At 40.2% G+C, this 25,515-nt stretch overlaps 1 protein-coding gene across 6 annotated transcripts in view; it reads left to right on the forward strand.

The window, feature by feature from the left end:
- Positions 1–25,515, forward strand: part of LOC137645713 (probable maltase) — a 178,086-nt gene that overhangs the window by 56,792 nt on the left and 95,779 nt on the right. Inside the window, exon 1 of one of the 6 annotated variants that reach the window (XM_068378590.1) lies at positions 6,409–6,577. The exons of the other annotated variants lie outside the window; for them this stretch is intronic. Coding sequence (XP_068234691.1) covers positions 6,424–6,577 — 154 coding nt within the window. The 5' untranslated portion in view covers positions 6,409–6,423. Of the gene's footprint in view, positions 1–6,408; positions 6,578–25,515 lie in introns of those variants that run through there. 6 annotated transcript variants of the gene reach the window in all.

Consider the following 25,515-nt stretch of genomic DNA (forward strand, 5'->3'; position numbering starts at 1 on the left):
CTATCCTCCTGCGAATTGTTATCACTTCCTGTTAATAGATATGTAGCCTATATATATGTATATTTATATATACATATATATATATATATATATATATATATATTTATATATACATATATCTATATATATATATATATATATATATATATATATTTATATATACATATATATATATATATATATATATATATATATATATAGGTATATATATATATATATATATTTATTCATTTATTTATTTATATCAACAACAAGAAATGCAGCTGTTTCTATATATGCATGCATACATACAGACACTTACACACACATATATATACAGTATATATATATATATATATATATATATATATATATATATATATATATATATGTATATATATATATATATATATATGAGAGAGAGAGAGAGAGAGAGAGAGAGAGAGAGAGAGAGAGAGAGAGAGAGAGAGAGAGAGAGAGAGAGAGAGAGAGAGAGATCATCATCATCATCATCATCAGCCACTAACTAGTTCACTGCAGAATAAAGGCCTGTGACATATCCTTCTACTTACTTCTGTTTCTGGTGTGCGAGAGAGCAGTTAGGCTGTAATTGAGAGGCAAGATTAATGCAACTAGTTTGATTTCAAGAGATCATAAGTTTATATTAAAGTCATTCCAAGCAAGAACGGCACAAAACTTCAAACACAATGATTCACGAACAAACAAACATTTCATAAGAGCGATGGGAGAGCGATATAGATATATAAAAGAAAAAAAAAAGAAATACCTTACACTTTACGAGCGTGTGAGATACATGCGGTACATGGCTCCCTGCCAAAAACAACATGCCTGTGAAATAGGGCACGCTGCTCTGGAGAGGAGCATTATATGTGGGTCATCTTGCTGGAGATACGCAGGTTCAAGGCAATCAGTGGAGGCCCAATCTTCTTTGCCACCAAAGAACGCCTTTGTTGTTTGTCGAATCATGAGGAAAGGGCCCATGTAAAGGGGCTTTAGTGAAGGTTTGCTGGTGTTATTGCGCAGGAAAATATGCGATGCTTTGTGCAAATCTGTTGGTATGCTTTTCTGGCGGCTTGTAAGTCTGACAGCATGGAGTAAATTTTCCCACAGCATGACTTAGGCACTGGAGATTGTTGGAGGAGGTTGTTGATGGATAAAATTCAGCAGGGACGATCAACAGGTTGCCATACACCATTTTAGCTGCCGAGACATCCAGGGTGAGTTTAGGGGGCAGGTCTTTAGTCCCAGGAGGACCCAGGGAAGCTGAGTAAATCAGTTGGAGTTCTTGCAACAGGACATCAAAGCTTCTTTGAGTGTACGATGAAAACAGTCAGCCATTCTGTCGGCAGCAGGGTTATAGGCATTTGTCTGATGTAAGTTGATTCCCATGAGACTCGCTAATGATGTCCATAATCGAGAGGTGAAAGTGGTACCCCCTGTCAGAAGTAATATGCTCATGGATACCAAACTACGCTATCCATCCTAAGAATAACGCAGATGTACATGAGGCGCATGTTGCAGTTTCCATGGGAATGGTTTCAAGCCATTGAAGGGAACAGTCGATGACAGTAAACAGGTAACGATTTCCTTATGATGTCGGAAGGGGACCTACTACGTCAACGTGAATGTGGGCAAAATGACGGTGAGGTTGAGGAAAGGTGCCCACTCCTGAATCTGTGTAGATATACTTTTCAAGTTTGTCATGAAGTACAGGCATGGACCCAATCCTTAGCATGGTTAGTAATGCAGTGCCAAATGAACTTGGTCTTCATTAGCTGTGCGTTTGATCTGCGTGAGGGATGTGAAAGGCCATGAATGAAATCAAATACCTTTTGGCGGTTGGGAGCAGGTATCCACGGTCTAGATTTATCTGTACTGATGTCACAGGGAGGGTGGTGTTGGAGTTGTCGAGAGGGACGTCTTCCCGGCGGAGGGATGTGCAGAATGACCTACATGTTTGGTACTTTGGATCTTTTCATTGGGGTTCTGCCAATGCATTGTAATCCAATCCCAGGTGAATGGAAGCCAGTTTGTTTTTTGACAGGGCATCGGCAATGGGATTCATTTTCCCAGGAACGTGTTGAAGGGTGCAATTGTATTCAGCCACGGTAGAGAGAGTCGGCTTTGACGGGTGGACCAGTCATCGGACTGTTGAGTGAAGGCGTGCACCAGTGGCATGTGGTCCATGCAAATGACGAAGGGCATACCTTCCAAGAAGTGGTGAAATTGACAGACAGCCAAGTGCAAGGCTAGCAATTCGCGGTCGAAGGTAAAGTAGCCGGATCTTGCCTTGAACAGTTTTCTATTGAAGAAGGCCAATGGGCGGGGCAACCCATTGACCAACTGCTTGAGTACTGCACCAATACCGACGTCGCTGGCAATGGTGGAGAGAAGGAGAGGTGCCTGTGGCATGGAAAATTGAGAGCAGCAGCGGTAGATAGGGTATTCTTTCCGTTGCAGAAGGTCGGTTCTTAAAGGGGACCCCACTTCAGTTATATTTGCTTGTCTCTGAGGGAGTCGTAGAGGGAGGGCAAGAGTGGTGGCGATGGCTGGCAGGAAACGGTGATAACAGTTGATCATGCCCAAGATTTCATTTATGCTTTGACGGTTGAGGGCCTAGGAAAGCTCTGAATAGCCGCTATCTTTTCAGGGGGAGGCTGGAAACTTTCAGGAGTGATGCGGTACCCTAAGAACGGTACTTTGTTGATGCCAAAGGTACACTTATTGTACGGGACAACAAGGCCGTTCTGTTCTAGGCGATCGAGTACGATGCGTAGATGACGGAGGTGTTCCTCTTTGGAGGAAGAGAACACAAGTATGTCGTCCACGTAACATATACAGAAGAGGAAGTCCCCTAAGATGTCATCCATGAGACGTTAAATAGTGGCCCCAACATTATGAGGGCCAAAACAAGAGTAATTGAAGTTGTATGTATCGAAGGGGTGGTGATGGCGGTCTTGGGGAAGTCATCTGGGTTCATGGGTACCTGATAACACCCCTTCAGGAGGTCAAGCGGGGAGAAAACCTTCGCTTTGTGCAAGTAGGAGGTCACGTTACCAATGTTTGGAAGGAGGTAGTGATGCGGTTCTGTCTGCATATTCAGGTGCCTGTAATCCCTACATGGGCACAGAAAGTTATCATTCTTCAGAACGATGTGTAAGGGTGACAACCATGGGCTTGAGGGCTTTTAGCAAAGGCCCATTTCTTCCATTTTGGCGAACATTTTTTGTAGCAGCTGCCAAACGATCAAGTGCCAGACACCTGAAACTGGTAAATGCTAGTGGCCCCGCTGCTTGCTTGCGGTTGTATTGTAGCCAACAGTTCCTATTGGCACGGGCCTTTCCCTTGTTCGGCAAGTAGGTGATCTAAAGAATTCAGAAGGTTAGTTGTCAAGCATAAGGAAATTTGTAAGGTTTTTAGTTGTAGAGACAGATGTGAACAGAGGAAGGATGATGGTGGTAGTGGAAGGGGGCCATCATGTCACAGATAGTGGTAGTTTGAGAGATTGTAAGACTTTTGAAATTTAGAGAAATGTTGCAGGTGGGGTTGTCCAACCCTTTACTCTCTAGGGTCCATGCGGAATATTTTAGAAGTAGAAAAAGTTATGGAAAAGGCCCCGCTGTTTTGATATGGTGATAAATACCATGTTTGACAGAAACCATGGACGTTTGGCATAGTTCTGAACGGAAGACTTCCGGGTACGATGGGAAGAGGTGGGCTTGGGCATACGTGGCTGCGCTGATTTGGAGAGCGAGGTTGGAGGGTGCTGGTTGAAGGGGCGTGGACTAGTAAGAATCTGCATTGACTAGCCGTCGGTGAGCGACATCAACCAGGAGGTGGTAATGTGAGAGGAAATTCGCGCTGAGGATTGGCAATGTGACGTCAGGAACGAGAACTTCCTGTGATATTTGATGCCTCCAAACGATAATGGGAGATTCTCATAACCTTAGTTGGGTATCGCAGATCTGTTGGCAGCTACAAGGCAGACATCAGCAGATTTAGACAGATTACAATGCAGGAGAGAATGGAAAGCACCTATTTTTACCAAAAATTGCATGCCCGTACGTGCATCATGTAAAAAGAAAAGATTAGTGGGAGGGGAGGCCACCTCCACAAGCGATGATATAGGCGAGCGATACTGACCATTCTCTGAGAGCAAGTGATGCCTTTTGGTCCCCTAATTGGTGTTGAGAGAGCTGAAAAAGTTTGGCTATGCAGGCGGCTTGTGATGACGAATACTGCTCCAGGAAGTATTTTTTGAGGCCGTCTTATTCGGGGATCTTGACTAAGTTAGGGCTTGATACAAAACTTGACCAGCATGCTAGAACCAGGCGAATAATTCTCCGTAGAGGACGGTAGTTCCATTGAGGCGGCATATGTCGAAGAGGCAGGTTTGTTTGGCGGCCTCTTCAAATAGTAGGGCACAGCAATGAGGGGCAGGTGAGAGGGAACGGACACTCCGCTGGTCACCAATGTGCGAGCGAGCAATCAGGTTGTAACTGAGAGAAGGGATGAATGCAAGTAACTTTTATTTCAGTGGATCCAAGCAAGAACACCTAAAAAATTCAAACACAATGATTCATGAACATACAGGCTTAAACAGGTTATCAGTGTGAGGGGAGAGCGATATCGATATATAAAGAAAACAAATACCCTTACACTGTACGAGAGTGTGTGATACATATGCAGGACAATGGTCTTTCTATGCCAGTCTACACTGGCAAACTTACTTAGTTCGTCAATCCATTGTTTTCTCCTCCTTCCCCAGCTTCTTTTGCTATCTCCAGGTACCCATTCTGTTATTCTTAATGCACATCTGCTATCTGCCATTCCATTTTGTCCGGTCCATGTCCATTTTTTTTTTCTTTTTTACATGTCAGAATATCCTCTGCTTTAGTTTGCTCTTGCATCCATGTTGCTCTTTTTCTGTCTCTTAGTGTTATTCCCATCACTATTCTTTCCATAGTTCTTTTAGTTGTACCTAGCTTATGTTCTAAGGCTTTAGTAAGGCTCCACGTTTCTGATGCATAAAAATTGATAGTATCGCCTAATTAAATTTTCGGTAATAAATCTATTTTGAAAAAGTGTTTTAATTCTTTCATTCTACCTTCTTTTGAATATTAATCTCCTGTCTGGTCTTCAGATGCTGAATCTCATCTAATTTGTTATAGAGGAAGTTTCAGGCTATTGAATTTCTTATTCCTGATCTAGATATTAATCTCTGGCACCGTCGTTCAATTAATTCGTGATGCATGTCGCATAAGATTTTTTTTTTTTATCTTTTAGTTCTGACCATTCTTTGCGTTTAGATTTCCTGGACAGTACCTTTTTGTTCATAATACTAGGTATTTAGTTAATTCTAATAGTCATACTTTCTATATCATGAGGATCATTACTACACGATATTCTAGAGGTTTTATTCCGGCTCTGATCAAGTTGTGGAATGATCTTCCTAATCAGGTATATAGTTGAATCGGTGTATTTCAAATGTTATAGTTTATATATGAATGATCTGTTTTAATGTTGCTACTGTTCTTTGAGTATTTTAATTTAGTCGTTCATCTGTTCTGTTGTAGTTTAGTTCCTTTCTTCACTGGGCTATTTTTCCCTGTTGGAGCCCTTGGTCTTTTAGTATCCTGCATTTCTAGCTAGGGTTGTAGCTTAGCTGCTGCTACTACTACTACTACTACTAATAATAATAATAATAGTGATGATAAATGTATGTTCATCTTTATATATATATATATATATATATATATATATATATATATATATATATTATTTTCAAGAATATATTTAACTATATTTGTTTGTTCTTTAATTTTTTTTGCGATTTTTGCGTTGGTTAGTGGGTTCTCTGGAAGGATACCTAATAAGTTCGTTTTTTTTTTCGTTTTTTTTTGGGCTTCTCAAGTGGGACAATAGTGAATTAGAGAGTTAAGGTGTAGTGGAGGTCTTGTGTAGCATACTATATATACAACCCTAATACGGTAGACTTGGATCTGGTGTAAAACCAGGGTTGGTGTGCGTCTTCCCCCCCCCCCTCCCACATGACTCTGCTTTGAGCTGTTGTAAATGTGTCCTTATTGTCGAATATTCGCAACAGAAATAATATTTGTAGTCCTAATCAGACATCACTGCTTATTTTTGCAAGTCGTGAGTAGAATTAGTCGGGCATTGCAGTACAGCGGGCGGAAATATCATATATCCTCGATTACATTTTTTTTTTATATTTTTTCTCACTTTAAGTTGTAATAAAAGTAAATTTTATTTTAAGCGATACTCCACTTGTCTTGAATAGTAAACTGAGGCAGCCGAGAGTTACGGTTTGTTGCCGAACTTGCCTACCATGAAGCAAGGCGAGAGAGTTGCCAAAAACCATTTAGTTAGTAGAACCTGTCGCTGTTGTCCGTATCTCCGAAAATGGCTACCACATCGAAACGTTCTTGCAAAGTAAGCAATGTCGATAAAGGAAGTAAAAGGAAAAGGGTCCCTTGGTGGCAGAGAGAGGTGTTGTACCAAGTTTACCCCAGGTCTTTCCTTGACAGAAACGGCGATGGTATAGGAGATCTCAAAGGTAAATATAGTATAAAGTACAGTAGCACGGGAGTAGCTCCGATTCCCAGCCTTCCTGTTCTTGAATAGAAATTTGTATCGGGCTGTATCTTTGAAAGTACTACTCGTAGGCTTTTTCACGTGCATTGTTAGATAAAACTTATTTCAGTAGTCTGTTATACCGTTGTCTTATTTTTGGTGGCTACGGTTAATGTCGAGCAGTTTAACATAGGTTTAGTGAGGAGGAATGAATACAAATTGATTTTTCAACTATTTACTATCTGCATGGTCGCTTATAAAAGAATATTATTACAGTCAACTGTACGGTATATTTAATTCATAACTATTAACATTTTGATGGGCATTTGTAATGCACTGTGAAATATGAAATTGTTCTTCACTTGAATACACTTATATTAAATGTGTACATACATTTAAGGAATCGCAATGTAACCTGCTTATCACCCACGTGCGCGTGTAGCATATATATATATATATATATATATATGTGTGTGTGTGTGCATATATATGTGTATTTATATACATTAATATATATATATATATATTATATGTGTGTGTGTGTGTGTGTGTGTATATATATGCATATATATATATATATATATTAATTGTTAAAAGTTTTCGTGGAAGTGATGAAAATTGCAAGGTTAAGCATGCTAAGTATTTCAGTATTGAAAGTGAGGTCAAAAGAAAAGCCAGGAATGACTGGAGAGAATGTTTAGACAGTAAAGCAGATGAGGCTGACAATGCTATGAATTCAGGAACTGGCTATGGTGTAATAATTGCTCATAGAATTATTAACGAAATCTCAACTAGGACAAAGAAGAAGAAGCATATACCTATCAGAAAGAGAGATGGCTCTGTTATAGCAACAGAAGATGAAGAAAGGCAGCGTTGGGTGGAACTCTTTAGTGAGGTTATGAATAGGAGATATGAAGGGAATAATTTGATTGATATACCTGAAGCTGATGAAGACCTTGATTGCCAATGAATGAATCAAGTGTGTTTGAAGTCGAGGATATCCTAATAAATCTAAAGAGATAGAAAGTCCCAGGATACGATGAAATAACTACCGAGATGATATTGGTTGAAAATGAAGTGACTCCCAGACTACTTACAAGATTATTTTGTAGAATGTGGCATGAAGAGGCAAAACCTGATGAATGGGAGTTAAGAGTGTTGGTGAAAATAGCGAAAAAAGGAGGCATGATTGATTGCAATAATTACAGAGGCATAACACTTACGTCAGTTGCTATGAAAATATATAGTATGCTTATTCTAAAGAGATAGAAGAGAAAGATTGATGGAAAGCCGTGAGATGAACAAGCAGGATTTAGAAAAGGTAGAAGTTGCACTGACCAAATTTTCAATTTGAGACATGTTGTACAGCAATGCGCAGAATATAGAAATCCCCTTTTGATGGCATGTGTGGACTATGAAAAGGCCTTTGATATTATGTACAGGCCAATTTTGCTTACCAGAATGCATGAAATATCACACGAGGTTGGGCTGAAGATAAATAGAAAAAAGACAGAGATGATGAGAACGCAATATGCAATGGAAGATGAAATATCATTGGAAGGAGAAAGGATTAATGAGATGGAATCATTTAAGTATTTAGGAACTATGATCTCCAATGCAGGGTCTTTAGAATTAGAGTTTAGTGAAAGATTGGAGAAAGCAAATCAGACAATGGCTACGTCAAGTAAAATTTGGAAATCAAATCGCTTGAAATTGCATATAAAAATCAGACTATAAAATATAAGTTTCGTGAGATCGGTGTTACTCTAGGGACATGAGTCATGATATGACAATGAAACAATCTCCAATAGATTTAATAGATTTGAGAATAAAGCCCTCAGAAGGATATTGGGAGTTAAATGGCAGGACAAGATTAGAAATGAAACTATAAGAGCGATTACTTGAGTGCCATATGTGGATGAGATCATGAGGGGTAGATATAGATAGTTTGGGCATGCTCTTCGCACTCCCAAGGAGAGATTAGTTCACCAAACGTTCAGTGGGGCTCCACAAGGCCCTAGAAGAGTTGGAAGACCCAGGCCTACATGGCTGAGGACTATGAAGTGCGAGGGAGGTGATGAATGGAGAAGTATTCAATCAAAAGCTCAAGATAGAGACAACTGGCGAAATCAAACCGAGGCCCTTTGCGGCAATAGGCGTAGGAGGAGATGACGATAATGATATATATATATATATATATATATATATATATATATATATATATATATATATATATATATATATATATATAATGTACCCTATTGTAGGAGTGTAAGAATACTACCACCATATGTCCTGTGTGTCGTAGAAAGCGAGTAAAAGGACAGCTGTTGCCTTGTAGTTTTGCTTTTTAGCAAAAGGCTAGGCCCACTGTCAATACTGTAACTGTGGAAACTGATGCCTTGCAGTTAGACTCTAGGCAAAGGCTAGGCCCACCACCAATAAATGTGGTCGATGACTACAGGGGCAAGCGATCGTAAAAACCATCGGCCAAATTATGATTAACGCCATGTGTAAGCTCCGCTCATCAGGATCCCCCCTATTGGCGAGGTGAATCGACGAGGGGTACTGCAAGGTTCACGACTAGCCTATGGCCAAAGAAGTTAGTGAGAGAATGGAAAATCAGAGCGGATACTTGGAATGTTGGTTCACTAACGGGGAGATTAAGGGAGATAGTGGATGTGATGGAGGGAAGGAAGATAGATGTCTTGTGTCTGCTGGAGATTAGATGGAAAGGAAATAGAACTAGAAAGATGGCAAATGGATATAAACTCTTATTACAGCAGGGCAAGAGAGGGGAGAAGTGGAGTTGTGGTCATAATAGGTAATAGCTGGGAAGAAAAAGTGGTAAAAGTAAAGAGAATAAACGATAAGCTTTTAGATATCTTAATAATAATTGGAATTCAGATAATTAATATGATTTCAGGCACATACCCTCCAGATGGGTTGTCAAGAACAAGAAAAATAATTTTTTAGGCAAGAGTTTCAGTTTGCTATTAGATCAGTGAAAGAGGTAGAGAAGTTAAGCATATATGGATGGCAGAGTGGGGAAGAAAAAAGATGGATATGAGGTGGACATGGAGGCCACGGGTTTGGAATTGGAAATGAGGAAGGGGTGACGGTTATATATTAGCATCTGATAACCTATGAAAGTGGAGTGGAGAGCCAAATAGATTACTTATTGGTTAGAGAAGCAGACAAGAAAAATGTGATGAACTGTAAAGTGATTTTGGGATTAGCCTGTGTTAAGCAACAGATACTAGTAGTGATGGATTTTAAAATGAGAGGTAGAAAATCCCAGAAGAAAAATAGATCTAGAATTAAAGTTTGGGACCTTAAAGGCAAAATGTGTGAGCAATTTAGGAGGATGTTGAGAGAGAGAGAGAGAGAGAGAGAGAGAGAGAGAGAGAGAGAGAGAGAGAGAGAGAGAGGTTGAACTTGGAGATTAGACAGGGTAACAGGTTGTAAAATATTTGGTTGGGTATGAAAGAAATATGTGTAGGGAAGCGGAGGAATTAGTGGGAAGAAACAGTGAATATGGTGTGTCGAAAGGATAAAATTGGTGATGGAACAGAGGTGCAAATATCAGTTAAAATAAAATCAAAGACATTCAAGGATGGGAAAGTAATACAGACACAGGGAGCTAAGGAACAGTACAGAGAATAGGAAAAAGATTCTCGGAGGAAAGTAGGTATAGCTATTGGTAAAGCAGTAGAGCAGTTAAATGAAAGGCTAGGAACAAAGGAAGAAGAAAATGATATTTATAAGATTTCAATCTTGAGGAAAATCCAGACAGGATTTGGGGCAACTGGTAGTCAACAGGGATAGAGATGGAAATATTTTATATAGGGGTGATGAAATGAAAAGGAGATGGAGAGAATATTATGAGCAACTATTGAATTTTGAAAATGGGAAAGAGGAGCTGGGCGAAGCACAAAGAGTGGAGGGGCCTGTGATGGAGATATAGAGTACATAAGTGAAGCGGGCTTTGAGTAAAATAAAGAATGGTAAAGCACCAGGCCCATCAGAGTTTCATATTGAAATGGTCAAGATATTAGCTACAGAGGGGGAAGAATGGATGCTGGATTCATTGAGAACAATAGGAAGAGGAAATAATGCCTAAAACCTGGGAGGAGAGCCTAATAGTATCTATATTTAAGCAAAAAGGGGAAGTCCCGGAATGCAGTAACTACAGGGGAATTAAATTAACAGAGCATGGTTTGAAAGTGTTAGAGAGGGTACTAGATGAGAGATTGAGAGAAATTGTAAAGATTGGGAAACAGCAGTATGGATTCATAAAGGGGAGAGGGACCGTGAATGATATCTTTATAGTAAGCCAGTTACAGCAATAGAGACTAAGAGGGAGACCAGAAGTTCTTATGTGCTTTTGTAGATTTAGAGAAGGCTTATGACAGAAGACCAAGAGAAGTGATGTTTTGGTGCTTGGGGAAGAGGAAAGTCCCGGAGAAGTTGGTTAGAATGGTAGAGATGATTTACAAAAGAACAAAGACAAAAGTAATAACAGCTGTTGGGGAAACAGTAACGTTTAAAGTTAGTGTTGGATTACATCAAGGTTCAGCATGTAGCCCATTTTTATTTGTGCTGGTCTTAGATATGTTAAGTGAAGGGATCATAGATGAAGAGTTGTGGGAGTTGCTATTTGCTGATGATTTGGTGATTACTGCTGAAAATGAGGAAGAATTACAGAGAAGGGTGGTAGAGTGGCAAGATACTTTGGAAAAGGGTGGTTTGAGGGTAAATGTGGATAAGACTGAAGCTATGGTTAGCAGTAAGGAAGGTAGGGCCAGGATAGTCATACATGAAAGTAGATGAACAGTTTTTAAACAGGTAGAATAATCTAGATACTTGGGATTTACTATAAATCAGGAGGGAGGATGTGAGTCAGAAGTTAAGAATAGTATAAAAGTAGCATGAGGAAAGTGAAAAAGTAAGGATAATAAGGCAATTTGAGAATGCTAAAAAATAAGATCATCTCACATAAAAGTGTTCAAAGTGGTTGCCGTTCTGCTCAATACACTTTTCGCATCGTGAAAATATGGAACAACAAACTGTTAGTAGCATTTCTCTCGGTATCTGAGCACATTTCTTTAATTACCTCTCTAAGTTCGTCAATTGTTTTAGGTTTTCTGCTACGCATGCTTCAAAATGCAATGGACGCTTGATTTTGGAATACCTGTTTCACGTGAGAGTTGACGAACAGATTTTCGTGGGGAATTCTGAACATTAGCAATAACATCTTGTTCTTTACTTGGGCTTGTCGATGTTCTTTTTCGTCCTGAATGTCCTTTTCTCATGCACTGGATGGTACCATGAGTCTCAAAGTTATCTACGATTCGTGAAATGGTGATGCCTGTGGAACTCACTCGTATATCGTCTTTGCACTTCAGCTTTATTTTCACATTTCCAGAATGTTTGCAGAACAATTTTTCTTTGCTCGAATGTAAGCCCAGTATCCGCCATTCTTACTCCAAAATCAAATCTGAAATAAAAAAAAAAGTTTATTAGTTATTCAAAGTCAAAGAATGTATACGTTATTTTGGGACACTGTATATATATATATATATATATATATATATATATATATATATATATATATATGTATGTATAAAACATATACATATGTATATGTGTATATATATGTATATATGTATATATAAGTATATATAAATATGTATTTATATGTATATATATGTATATATATAGGTATATATATATTTATACATATGTATATATATATATATGTATATATATGCATATGTATATATATATATATATATATATATATATATATATTTATATATGTATATATATATATATATATATATATATATATATATATATATATATATATTCTAACTGTTAAACTTGGGATTTTCAAGAGAAAAAATTTTTCCTGTTGAACTTGGTATATGGATGGAAAAATCTTTATCTTGTCAGTTATCTTTGTTTTCAGGTTCCATCATCTATTGGGTTATTTTGCTCTTTACTAGTTTTCCTACGACGGTCATCTTGCTCAAAAGTTAAAAACTATCTTTGGTTCAACATTTGAACGTAAATCTATGATAGTCACGAGCATCAGTGTCACAACCATTTTAATCATAAATAAGTATAATAGGGTCAATATGAAATCTTATCTCCTTCAAAGGACAAGTAGTTAAGTTTATTTTCTTTTTGCATTGACTTATACATAGCCGTTGAAAAAAAAAATCTCTTATCTCTTCATTCTCGACCCATAGTTAATATGAAATCATAAAATTATTAGTGGCTTCATGCGTGGAAGTCACGTGTTTAGTATTGTTATCGTAAATAGCTCTTTGGTAATAAAATCTTAATCATTTATCATGCGCAATAGACAAGGGTATGCACAACAGCGTGGGAATCAGCTCAATTCTCTTGATGATTTATTTCTTAGGCAGAGTGAATTCAATATATATATATATATATATATATATATATATATATATATACTGTATATATATATATATATATATATATATATATATACTGTATATATATATATATATATATATATATATATATACTGTATATATATATATATATATATATATATATATATATATATATACTGTATATATATATATATATATATATATATATATATATATATATATATATATATACTGTATATATATATATATATATATATATATATATATATATATATATATATACATATATACATACAGTATATATATGCATACATACTAAGAGAGGGAGAGATAGTTATTGTCAGTGATGAGATGAATTATGAATTATAAATGCATTTATCTTTTGCAAATTATTTCCTTCAACTCTGCAGTTGTCACTTTGAAATATATAAGGTTATATTTCATGGAAAAGACAACTTTCTTGTTCGCATTTCACTCGTATTCTCTGATTTGAGATCTTCTCTAGATGACAGCTAAAGTGAGACATTAACACTACTTGACTCGAATTGATTACGATATAATCGTAACCATTCTTATTACAAGCATTATGATAATCACAAAATAATTAATATGCATTGCATACAAATATCAAGAAGAAATAAATACCAATTGTCTAAACATATTTCTTTAAAATCAAGATAACGTGGAAGTTCGTAGAATATATTGTTCTAGATTTAGACTATAGTTACATCATGACACATTCATGTTAATTGCTTTAGTTTTCTATGAAGAGATGTTAGTTAGTTTAAGAAACTGTTACACTTGAATTTATGTAGAGTGGATGCCTTTGCAAATTACATAGGTTTTAACTAAAAATATAATCAAGCTAGAGTAAAGAGTGGTACATAATTTCTTTGTTTTAAATGGAAAAAAAGGTTAGTTCAGTGTTTAGAGTCGCAATAATTTCGTGAAAGAGTCAATGCGCCGCAAGTTGGTGTTCCGTGACCTAAACTATCAATAATCCAAAAAGGAATTGCGATTGGAAAAGATCTGCAGGGCCTGGGGAATGGCGGTGTATATTAGGGCTGAGTACCATGCCTCTCATGAATCCTGCTATGAATGTGGATGTCATGAGATTCGGGTAATAAAAGTTTGTGACCGGCATAACAACTTATATTTGTGTTCGATATTTTGGAATCCAGACATGGATGATTCTGTCTTCGATTGTCTTCTTACCATTATGGCTAAGGTACAGGAAGATGATAGAAAGGCTTCTTTTGTATTTGTTGGCGATTTCAATGCTCACCATAGGAAGTGTCAAATTCTGTTTCTCCTACTAATCGCCATGGCTGAAGAGCTTTTGATTTTGTCTCTGAATCAGGCTGTGAACAAATCATAAGTGAAGCTACTCTCAGGTCTGGTAAATACTTGGACCTCGTATACACCAACTCCCCTGGTGTTATAACAAGTAAGGTTGGGTCTCCAGTTGCGACATCTGATCATGTCTTGATTTCATTAGCAGTGAAGACTGAGCAGACTGCCCCTGATGTATCATACTCATGTACTCCTTTGTTTAAAAGAGATGGCTCTGTCACTTACTGACCAAAGGAAATTTCAACCCTTTTGGCTGATGAGCTTGACAGTAAACAGAGTAATGAGAAACTTGATCTTTCTCATTCCTGTTTTCCTGAGGCTAAACTAACTACTTTAGCTTTTCGATCTCGTGAAATTAAAGCTCTGTTGATGGACCTTGATGATTATGGAACTCGAGTGAGGAATTATAGTGCTAGTACAAATCGAAATATCATCTTCCTTTCAGTCACCTTTATTACAACGTTTCGGTCATTTGTCCATCATTAGGTTCTGTAAAGTTAAAAACATACATTTGTGCAAACAATAAAAACATTGGTAGAAGATATAAGTAACAATAAGATAAGGTATTGTTTGTACAAATGTATGTTTTTAACTTTACAGAACCTGATTGACAAATGTCAGAAACTTTGTAATAAAGGTGAATGAATGGAAGATGATGTTTCGATTCGTACTAGCACTGCAGTTCCTCATTTGACTGTGTGTTCCCTTGTCTGAGAGTTACAAAACCACCATTGTTCGTAGATATGGGCAGGAAGTACTACGAGGAGTAAGAAGATGGGAAAAAAATGTTCACAGATGGGAACAAAACAAACTTGACATTTTGTTTCGCAAAAGATGCCTCCAGTATGGCTGTATTCCAAAATTTGTCCAGTTTACTGTAAATTATAAAGGAGGCAGCTACTCGCAGGTGACGCTTTTTGAGGTGTGCCATGGACTGAAGGTTGAGATTGAATTTCTTGGCTAATTGGCATGAGATATGTCACATGTCACATAATTTGGTCATTTTGCCTCTTAGTTGGCCGCCCCAAATTGTATGTGGTAGGTTTGTGGTACGCACAAATAAGTATGTCGACAATCGCCAAAATTAAATTTTTTCTTCATGAACTCACTGTGACTATATGAAAAAGAAATGGAATCGAAATTAAGTAGTATAAATTAAGGTAATACCACCCTTGCAAGAGTAGTGAATAATCAGAGGTGTAGAGCCCGTGTCGCGCAGAGCACAACATTACCCAATTTCACTGGCCTGCAGTGCACGGTTCTCTGCCAATATGGACGCATGTGGTTTGTACAATCAGCACTCAGCATAGCCTAATAGCCTATGCATTGTGTTTTTTGGTTATGCTGGGATTTGAACCCGCGACTCTTACAAGAGTGATGAATAAATGTGTCAGATGGAGAGCCCGTGTTGCGCGGAGCTCAACGGTACCAATTTGGACGTCTTGGCATGAAGCAATCGCCTGCAAATAGGACTTCTATTGTCCACACGGGGTCCGGAAAGGCAAAATCTGGGAGGTGACATGACCACTTGGCTACTAGACTACTCGTTCTCGAACAGGACACGTGCAAATTAGGCAATTTTTACAACAGTACCAATATGTCGCAATTTTCGTCTTACCCCTACAAATTTTCGGAATGAAAAACCCTGGTGGGTTCAAATCCACCATGGGCAAACGCGCCCCCCAGCAAGTGTACGTACCCCACACAGGCATTAGCTCCCATTACTATCCGTAGGGTGCTCGAGGCCCGCCAAGTTTGGGTTATCCCTGTAATGCATAATCTCACATAGTGGGCCACATGGGTGCACGTGTACGCGGATGTGTGCCACCTGGTGGTGGGTGTGGGAAGCCTGTTCTGTCTCCTCACCGACTGCAATGGTTTGGTGTCCCGGGGTTGAACCATTCAGCCGGCACAGGGTCACCATTCTGCCCGTGTCGCGAATACCGGGAGTGCGGGTGATGACAGACTCGCACGTAGCATTTATCCCAGAAATACGACCCATGGCATGTGGTAGACGACAGTAGGTCTTATCCCTATTGGAAGTAAAAACGAGATCTTACGACCCATTTTCGAATAAATGGGCTTTGACCCCAAATCTTGGTAAACCGCGTAAATTGTACCCCTATATACAGGCCTCCCTGGCTGCACGTTCAAGTGCACGTGCGACACCTGGTGGTGAGTGCTGAAAGCCTGTTCTGTCCACTTGCCGGCTGCACCGGTTTGGTGCCCCAGGGTGCCAGGGTGTCGCCAGTGGTCCGATGACGCAATTTCCGACCGTGCACGTCCCCACACAGGTCCACGTGGCCCGTGAGTTCGAGTTTTGCCTGATATGTGGCCTATGCCACGTGGTGGCCGAGGGGTTGGCCTGTAACTTTATGGAGTTCAAGAGAAATCTATCGAGGAATTTTTCATCAAATAAACTTTTAAGTATTTTTTGAAAAAAGTCCCATTGACTTAACATGGGAAATATCAATTGCACGTGGCACGTGATTTCGATTCTTTCCAGGTCAGCCACCCATACTGGCATGTACCCCCGTTCCCCGACCCCAAACCCTGAAATTTTTATGAAGTTTGAACCATAAGTTTTTGCGGGATTCAAAATAACCAAATCTCCAACACTGTTTTTTGCCCTTTAGGTTGATTTCCAATAGAAAATCAAATGCTAAAGCATATGATTTTACCTAATGAATCTCAACCTTCAGTTTCGGTGAAGACATATCTAGAAAGATTGGAAGTATTTTAATCGAGAATGAACTTCCAGAAAAAAATAAAAACGACACCAAGCTGTACCAAGATTTATTATCGTGTTATGATAATATTAAAAGACAAATTTAATTTTTAGATTTTAACGATACTTTACATTGTATTCATAAGGAATGTGAACTTTACAAAAACAAAGTTTGTCTAACTCGTGTTAAAAACTTTTCAAACTAGGGGGTTTCTATAAACCACCATCGTGTGATGGGAATGGTGTTGTTTACAATCTCTCTGATTACAAACTAAAGAAAAGAGAAAAATATCTGTTATCCTTTGGACTTGACCATTGCCTCAAACCAAAACCCGATCATATCATAAGGAAAGTAAGTTTGGAAATATTTGCAAATAAAGTAAACAAACTAAACAACGATAACTGCTCTGTTAGAGAAGCTGTCTATAAGGGAATGCAAGATCTATTCAGTAATATATTAGAGGAATACAAGAAAGAAATCAAGGTACCATTGTTTGATCAAAATGAAAAAAGTTCTAAGAAATCTAAGTGAAAACAAACACATTAAATTTTCCAAGCCAGAATATGGAAAAGGTATTACCATCATGAACAAAAGTGAATATTTAGAAAATAATAAAAATAATAATAATGAAGTTGAATACTAATAAAACTTAAAGTATGATTGTAAGTAGGTCAATGACAGTTGCTCCTCAACATCCGGATCTCAGCATTGACAATGCTTCTTTAACTCTGTATGACTCTTTTTAAAATTTGTGTGATTCTTGACTACAGATTTACTTTTGAGAAACACATTAGGTCTGTGTCTTTTTCCATTGCACAAAAAAAGTTGCTTAATGGGAAAGTCTTTTAAGATTTTTGGTGATCAATCTATTCTGAATAAGTGTTTTAATTCTTTCATTCTACATTGTTTCGAGTATCGTTCTCCTGTCTGGTCTTCAGCTGCTGATTCTCATCTTAATTTGTTGAACAGGAACTTACGATCTCTTAAATTTCTAATTCCTGATCTAGATATTAATATCTGGCACTGTCGTTCACTTAATTCATTGCATAATGATCTTCCTGGACAGTTCCATCCTGTTTATAATACAAGGCATGCAGTTAATTCTAATAGTCAGGCCTTCTTCATGAGGCTCAATACTGCACAGTATTCTAGAAGTTTTATCCTAGCTATGACCATGTGGAATGATCATCCTTATTGGGTAGTTGAAACGGTAGAACTTCAAAAGTTCAAACTTGCAGCAAATGTTTTCATGTTGAACGGCAGTCAGAGAGATTAGATTGATTACAGATAAATTCTTAGTTTAAATTACAGAAGCCGTGACGTCACGTAGAGTCACGAATAAACACATTGTGTACTTGTTAGTTTCCCATAGTCTATACGCGAAGTTCGTAGACAGAAAACGAAAAGGGTAAATCACTCAATTCGGATGAAAATGGAAATATCAAGGATAACTAAATGACGCTACATACAAGCTAGATAAAAATCCACACTGGGGTCAATTTAATAAGTAGTTTTTTTAACTGATTAAGTTTATATACATGTGTGGCTTCCCAAGGGAACACTTGTTTATTGTTCACTTCTTACCATAGATTTAATTCCCTTCCTATTCACACTTAACACTTCTCCCTAACTACTGATGTAACTTTACTCTCCCGGGGGCAAAAGTAAAGGAAGCATTTTTTTTTCTATCTGAATTATTAATCAAAAGGGAGAATTTTTTAATTGTGAAAGAATGCAGAGCTGAGTAATTGATATGATCTATTATGGTGCTAGAAAAAAATCAATGAATTCGTCCTGATTTCGTCATTGAATGCTTCCAACTAATTTCGAGAGGTGGGGCTAAGCATTTTAAACTTGTTTCTATGCAAATTCTGCTCTTCGTTTCATTTCTCTCTTCAGTTATGCAACAGATCTTTTCTGGTTGCGTCACTTTTAATTATGATATAATTCCGTTCTATATCACTATATTATGATAATTTTTATTGAAAGATTTTCAAAGTTTGATCCTGAAGCATCGTATAATGCACCTTCGAGTCAGTCAGTTGGGGTTTCTACTTAATTTTCACACTGTTTAAGGGACTGTTGAGACTGATAGGGTGGCGATCTAATGGCAAAGCTAAGATTTATTACAAATTCGAAATAAAAGCTATCTAACCAATCAAACAATGTACAGCTAAATCGAGTAGAAGGGTGTATGGAACAATGATGAGGAAGTCCAACATAAAGTGAAATAATCTGTTCAGACGATAGAGAACAAAGGGCGCCGACTAGAATTACCTAGCTATGATTTACTTGAAAATTCAAGATGCTAAAAAGTATATCGGGTTCATTTTTTAAAATCCATATTCTCAATAGATTAGCCTTGCGAACACTGCTGCCATGATTTGCTTGTTCCTATTACAACTAATATCCTGATCCATTTTGTTAGCATCGTAAAATTAAATTGATATGAAGATATTTTATACTTTTATTGATTTGCACATGATTTTGTTCTAAAAATGTGTTGCAGGTAATTGATGAAAAGAGAGTTGATAGGTGAGCAACAGATTAAGTAGACCGGGTTGATAAGACACTTGATATGACTTTACATAGGGAAGTAAAATAGCTAACAGAATGGGAATTTAGCTGGTAGGCCTACCCTTATGCTGTACCATTTCAAATGTTGGGCTACTAGAATATTCATTTCCACTTAATGACCTTTTTATTCATTATCCTTCTAATATTTAATGTTTTTTAAATGTTAACTAAAAGTGACTTCTTTTGCAGATTACTAAGATTTTAAAAGTTCGATTGTTTCGTACAGTGTTTTCCAATCACAGTAATTTCCATTTATATATATATATATATATATATATATATATATATATATATATATATATATATATATATGTAAGGACAACGTCGTACAACGCTTGCAGCAATATTATCATCTTTGTATATATTTTTCTGTGCATATTATTTATTCAGTCCGGCGCAGAATCACCTACCCTTCCTTTCTATATACATTTCATTATTATATTTCAAGCGTGGGCTTTCATATTTATTGTAATGTTAACTGTAGAAAACACAAATGCCCCGCATTTTTCACCTGTTCGCAGTCAGTCAGTCACCTTGCTACACTGCCGTCCGCACAGGTCAATGTACTTTACCCATGTCGGAAATAAAATATCACTCATCTATGGTCTGTCATCTCGAACCCTCGCGACTCCATTCACCTCAACGCCATTAACGGACTAATTACGGCGTAAGTTATTTTGCGTTTGGCATCGGCAAAACTGCCACAGAGTTTCCCTTAACGGACTTACAACGGCGATTTCGATAGAAATCGTTTGGGCTCGCAGCTCCGCATACCCCAACGCCACTAACGGACTAATTACGGCGCAAATCAGTTTTGTGTTTTGGCGTTTCCTAAAGCAGTTTTGCCACGGAAATTTACGACTACTCGACTGCTTGGAATTCCTACTCAGTGGACTTAATACGGCTCGCTACTGATTTTCGGAGTGTGGGGTCAGATGACAGATTCAGAAGATGACAGTACCTCGCCCCTTGCAACCGAAGGGCACGGCGCGATAATAACACAAACAGACACACAAATGTCAATAGGACATAAATTTCAGCTGCCTCATTTCACACCGGACGCATTGATGGTATGGTTCCAGCGTGCCGAGTCCTACTTCAGGCTGGCAAACATTATCGATGAGATAAAAAAAGCAGATATGGTGATGGTAATGTTTTCACCAGATGCTTTTAAAAGGATTTCCCCCTGGCTGAAACAGAGGCCGGGGCCCATAAGGTACAGCAAAAGAAACTGATGGAGATCTACGACCTCCCGGTACCCCTGAGGGCCCAACGCGCCCTCGACCTGATGACGACACCCCTCGACGAAACCTGTCCCTCGGCAGCCTGGGGCGAACTGATGGACCTTCTCCAGCTGAATGAGCTCGACAGCGGTGGGTGGCCCAGGGAGATAAGCCTGTCAAGGGAGATCTTTCTCCGTCTCCTTCCCCAAAGCATCCGCGCCCAGTTGGAGGGCGCCGAGGACCTGGACACGCCGTCATTGGTTGAGAAGGCCAAGAAACTTCACCTGGCAGCTCGGCTGCCAGATACGCTGCCTCCGTCTCTGTCAACGCCGTCACGGAGGAAACCGAAGATTATCCTGCAGAGCCAGACAAATTGGGGGTCTACGCGGGAGATTCCAGAACTCCCGCGCTTGTCCCCCGCATCGACAACAGCATCAACGCCAGCAGCATCCCCAGCAGGAGCAACGGCACCAACGAGAAGACCACTACCACAAAGGTCCTGACTTTCCCAGATGGTGCTATTTCCACCGAGTATGGGGGAAAGAGGCACAGAAGTGCGTCCAGCTATGCGCCCATCCAAAAGACCAGGTGGGCGACCGCGTCTGCAAGCAACCATGGAGCATGCAAGGCCCGATCGCAAGAGCTTCTACATCCTGGACGTCAACTCAGGAAAATGGTTTCTGTTGGACACCGGCGCTATAGTGTCGACTTCCAGCCCTCGAAGGATGACCGCGGCCTCCTATCAGATGACAGGACCGCCTTGGTTGCCGCAAACTGCAGCTCCATCACCTGTTACGGGACAAGGACACTGAAGATATCCATCCTGGGCCAAGATTATAACTGGCCTTTCCTGATCGCAGATGTCAAGGTGCCCCTCCTGGGCGCCGATTTCCTCGCTCACCATGGAATGCTGGTAGATGTGCGTCGCAAACGACTAGTCGACTAGGATTCATACAGGTCCCACCACCTCTCCAGCGGGCCCAGCCTTCCCAGGGTGTGTTCAGTCACTCCCCACGAATATGGCCACCTGCTGCAGTAATTCCCTCTTCAAACCCGAGCTTCGCCAACTGGAAGGGGTCCCCGCCAAGCATGGGATATTTCACCATATCTCAACAACGGACCCCCAAAACCATTGCAGGTTTAGACGCCTCACACCGCAGAAGTTACAAGACGCCAAGCGCGCCTTCCAGGAGATGGAGCGCATGGGAATTTGCAAGAAGGCGTCCAGCCCGTGGGCCTCTCCGCAGCACATGGTCAAGAAACCCGACGGGAGTTGGAGGCCCTGTGGCGATTATAGACACTTAAATCCGGTCATGACGCCTGACCACTACCGTTTGCCCAACATGCAGGATCTCACCGGGGCCCTCCATGGGGCCACTATTCTCTCTAAAATGGATCTCCTGAAGTCTTATTTTCAGGTCCCCGTGCATTCCGACGACATCCCAAAGGCGGCCATCATCAACCCATTCGAGTTCTACGTTTTTCCTACTCAATGTTTGGCCCGAGAAACGCCGGAGCGACCTTCCTGGGTCTAATGGACAGCATCCTGGGGGACCTTTCCTTCTGCGCTGTCTACGTCAACGACATCCTCATGTTCTCCAGGACGCGGGATGACCACCTGGGGCACGTGAGGACGGTTCTGAAGCGACTCTAGGAGAATGGCCTCGTGGTACGCTTCGACAAGTGTACATTCATGGCGGAGAAGGTGGAGTTCCTGGGACACGAACTCTCAAAAAAGGGCATACGCCCTGTGACATCGAAGGTGAAGGCCGTAAACAAGTTCCCGGCACCGACCTCCATGAAGTCCCTGCAAGAGTTCATTGGCATTGCTAACTACTACTGGAGGTTCTTGCTCAACATCGAAAGCGTGATGATGCCCCTCCTCAGTGTCCTGAAGGGGAAACCAAAGAAACTACAGTGGGGTCCTCCTCAACAAAAAAGCATTCGAGCAGACAAAGACTGCTCTCTGCAAGGCCACAACCCTGGCCTACCAGGACCCCGGGGCCCCTTGAGGTTAACTGCGGACGCCAGTAACGTCGCATGCGGCGACGTCCTGGTACGGTTGGTCAACAACGAGCCCCAACCCCTCGCCTTCTTCAGCAGGAAGTTGTAACCGCCTGAGACTCGATACAGCACCTTCGACCGCGAGCTGCTGGCAGCATATGCCACCGTCAGGCACTTCAAGTACCTGCTGGAGGGAACCTCATTCACAATTCAGATGGACCACCAGGTTCAGGTCCACGCTATCATCAAGCATGGGAACGCATGGTCCGCCGGACAGCAACTATATCTGACGGACATCTCTGAGTTCGGCTGTACCATCTGCTATGTCCCAGGAAAAAAGATCCCGGTGGCTGACGTCCTGTCAAGGATCTGCATCAGCTCGATCCATATTTGGGTGGACTATGAGGACGTCACCCGGGAGCAGACGCATGAACCCCACCACAGTAGACGGGAGGTCCTCCTCGACCTCCCTTCAGTGGGTAGACATCAAGTTACATCCCAACTGTCCCACTCTGCTCTGTGATACCAGCAAAGGTCGTTCTCAACCTTTTATCCCACCATTGAAGCGATGGCTGGTATTTGACATCATACACGGCCTCTCCCATCCCTCATCAAGGACCACCACTAAGAGGATGACTGACAAGTTCGTGTGGCCGGGAATAAGGAAGGACTCACGCGAGTGGGCACTTGCATGCACGGCGTGTCAGACCAGTAAGGTTGGCCGCCACGAGTCAGGAGTCGGCAGTTTCCCATAACCCCAGCGACTTTCCGGACATATCCACGTCAATGTCATGGGGCCCTTGCCACCCTCAGGTAACGCCATATACCACCTCACAATTATCGATTGATCAACGAGGTGGCTGGAAGCAACACCCATCAACGGATGCCTGTGCCCAGGCCCTTCTCTCAAGCTGGGTCAGCTGTTTCGGGGTCCCAGACGACATGACAACCAACAGGGGGCCTGCCTTCTTCTCGGACCTATGTGCATCCCTCGCCCGCCTGATGGGGACCAACCTGCACAGCACGACTGCCTACAACCCCGCAGCCAACGGCATGGTCGAAAAGAGCCATCAATCCCTTAAGGCGGCCCTAATGGCCCGATGCAAGGACGAGCATTGGGTTAAGCAACTCCCCTGGGTCCTCCTCGGCCTTTGAACGGCTTCAAAAGCAAATGGCGATGCATCTTCAGCAGAAAAAGTCTATGGGGAGACGCCTGTGGTCCCTGGAGAGTTTTGCCCTTCCAATCCAGATACTAAAGACGTCAACCTCGCCCAGCTGCGTGAAAGGACAGGAAAATTAACGCCGTGCCACAAAACGACACGGACAGAACAAAATGTTTCAGGCCGGCCCCGCTGGATACCTGCCCTTATGTCTTTGTCAGACAGAGTCACCGCCCCACCCCTCTCACGTCCGTACAAATAAGGCATTCAAGATCATGATCCATGGAGCAGAAGACTGGTTGACCATGGACAGATTAAAGCCTGCTCATACAGAAGACGAGGACAACGTACCCGAGCAGCAAGGGAGGTGCCCATGAGTGCCTCCTCAGAATAAAACAGATGACACAAAAAGGCCTCCCAGATGCATTCCAAGGAAACCGCATTATAGGTAGTAGATTGGCCAGGGGGCAACCAGCCACCCATTGAGATACTACCGCTAGTGTTATGGGGTCCTTTGACTGGCCATGTACTACATAGGATCCTTCTCTCCAGTAATGGCTCATTTTCCCTTTGCCTACACACACACCGAATAGTCTGGCCTATTCTTTAAAGATTCTCCTCTGTCCTCGTACACCTGACAACATTGAGATTACCAAACAATTTTGCTTCTCTCAAGGGGTTAACTACTACACTGCCATTGTTCAGTGGCCCCTTTCCTCTTGGTTAGGGTAGAAGAGACTCCTTAGCTGTGGCAAGCAGCTCTTCTAGGAGAGGGACACTCCAAAATCAAACCATTGTGCTCTAATTTTGAGTAGTGCCATAGCCTCTGTATTCCACTGTCTTGGGCTAGAGTTCTCTTACTTGAGGGAACACACTATTCTATCTTATTTCTCTTCCTCTTGTTTTTTTAAAGTTTTTATAGTCAATATAGGAGATATTTATTGAATGTTACTGCTCTTAGAATATTTTATTTTTCCTTGTTTCCATTCCTCACTGGGCTATTTTCCTTGTTGGAGCCCCTGGGCTTACAGCATCTTGCTTTTCCAACTAGGGTTGCAGCTTAGCAATTAGTAATAATAATAATAATAATAATAATATTAATAATAATAAATATATACATACATACATACATACATACATACATACAGTACATACATACATACATACATATATATATATATATATATATATATATATATATATATATATATATATATATATATATATATATATATATATATATATATATATATATATATATATATATATATATATACACACAAATTAACCACAAGATATAGTGCAAGCAATATCCAGTGCTGTAATTGTGGTTTAGTTGTGATTGCATACTTTGCTGGAATTTCGAATTCTACTTATTCTGCCATTCTTTCTTGTTTGACATTATTTTGTGTAATAAATCGAAGCCGTTAATTACAATAATTTG

Source organism: Palaemon carinicauda, chromosome 8 (genome assembly GCF_036898095.1).
Source record: "Palaemon carinicauda isolate YSFRI2023 chromosome 8, ASM3689809v2, whole genome shotgun sequence".
Classification (NCBI taxonomy): domain Eukaryota; kingdom Metazoa; phylum Arthropoda; class Malacostraca; order Decapoda; family Palaemonidae; genus Palaemon; species Palaemon carinicauda.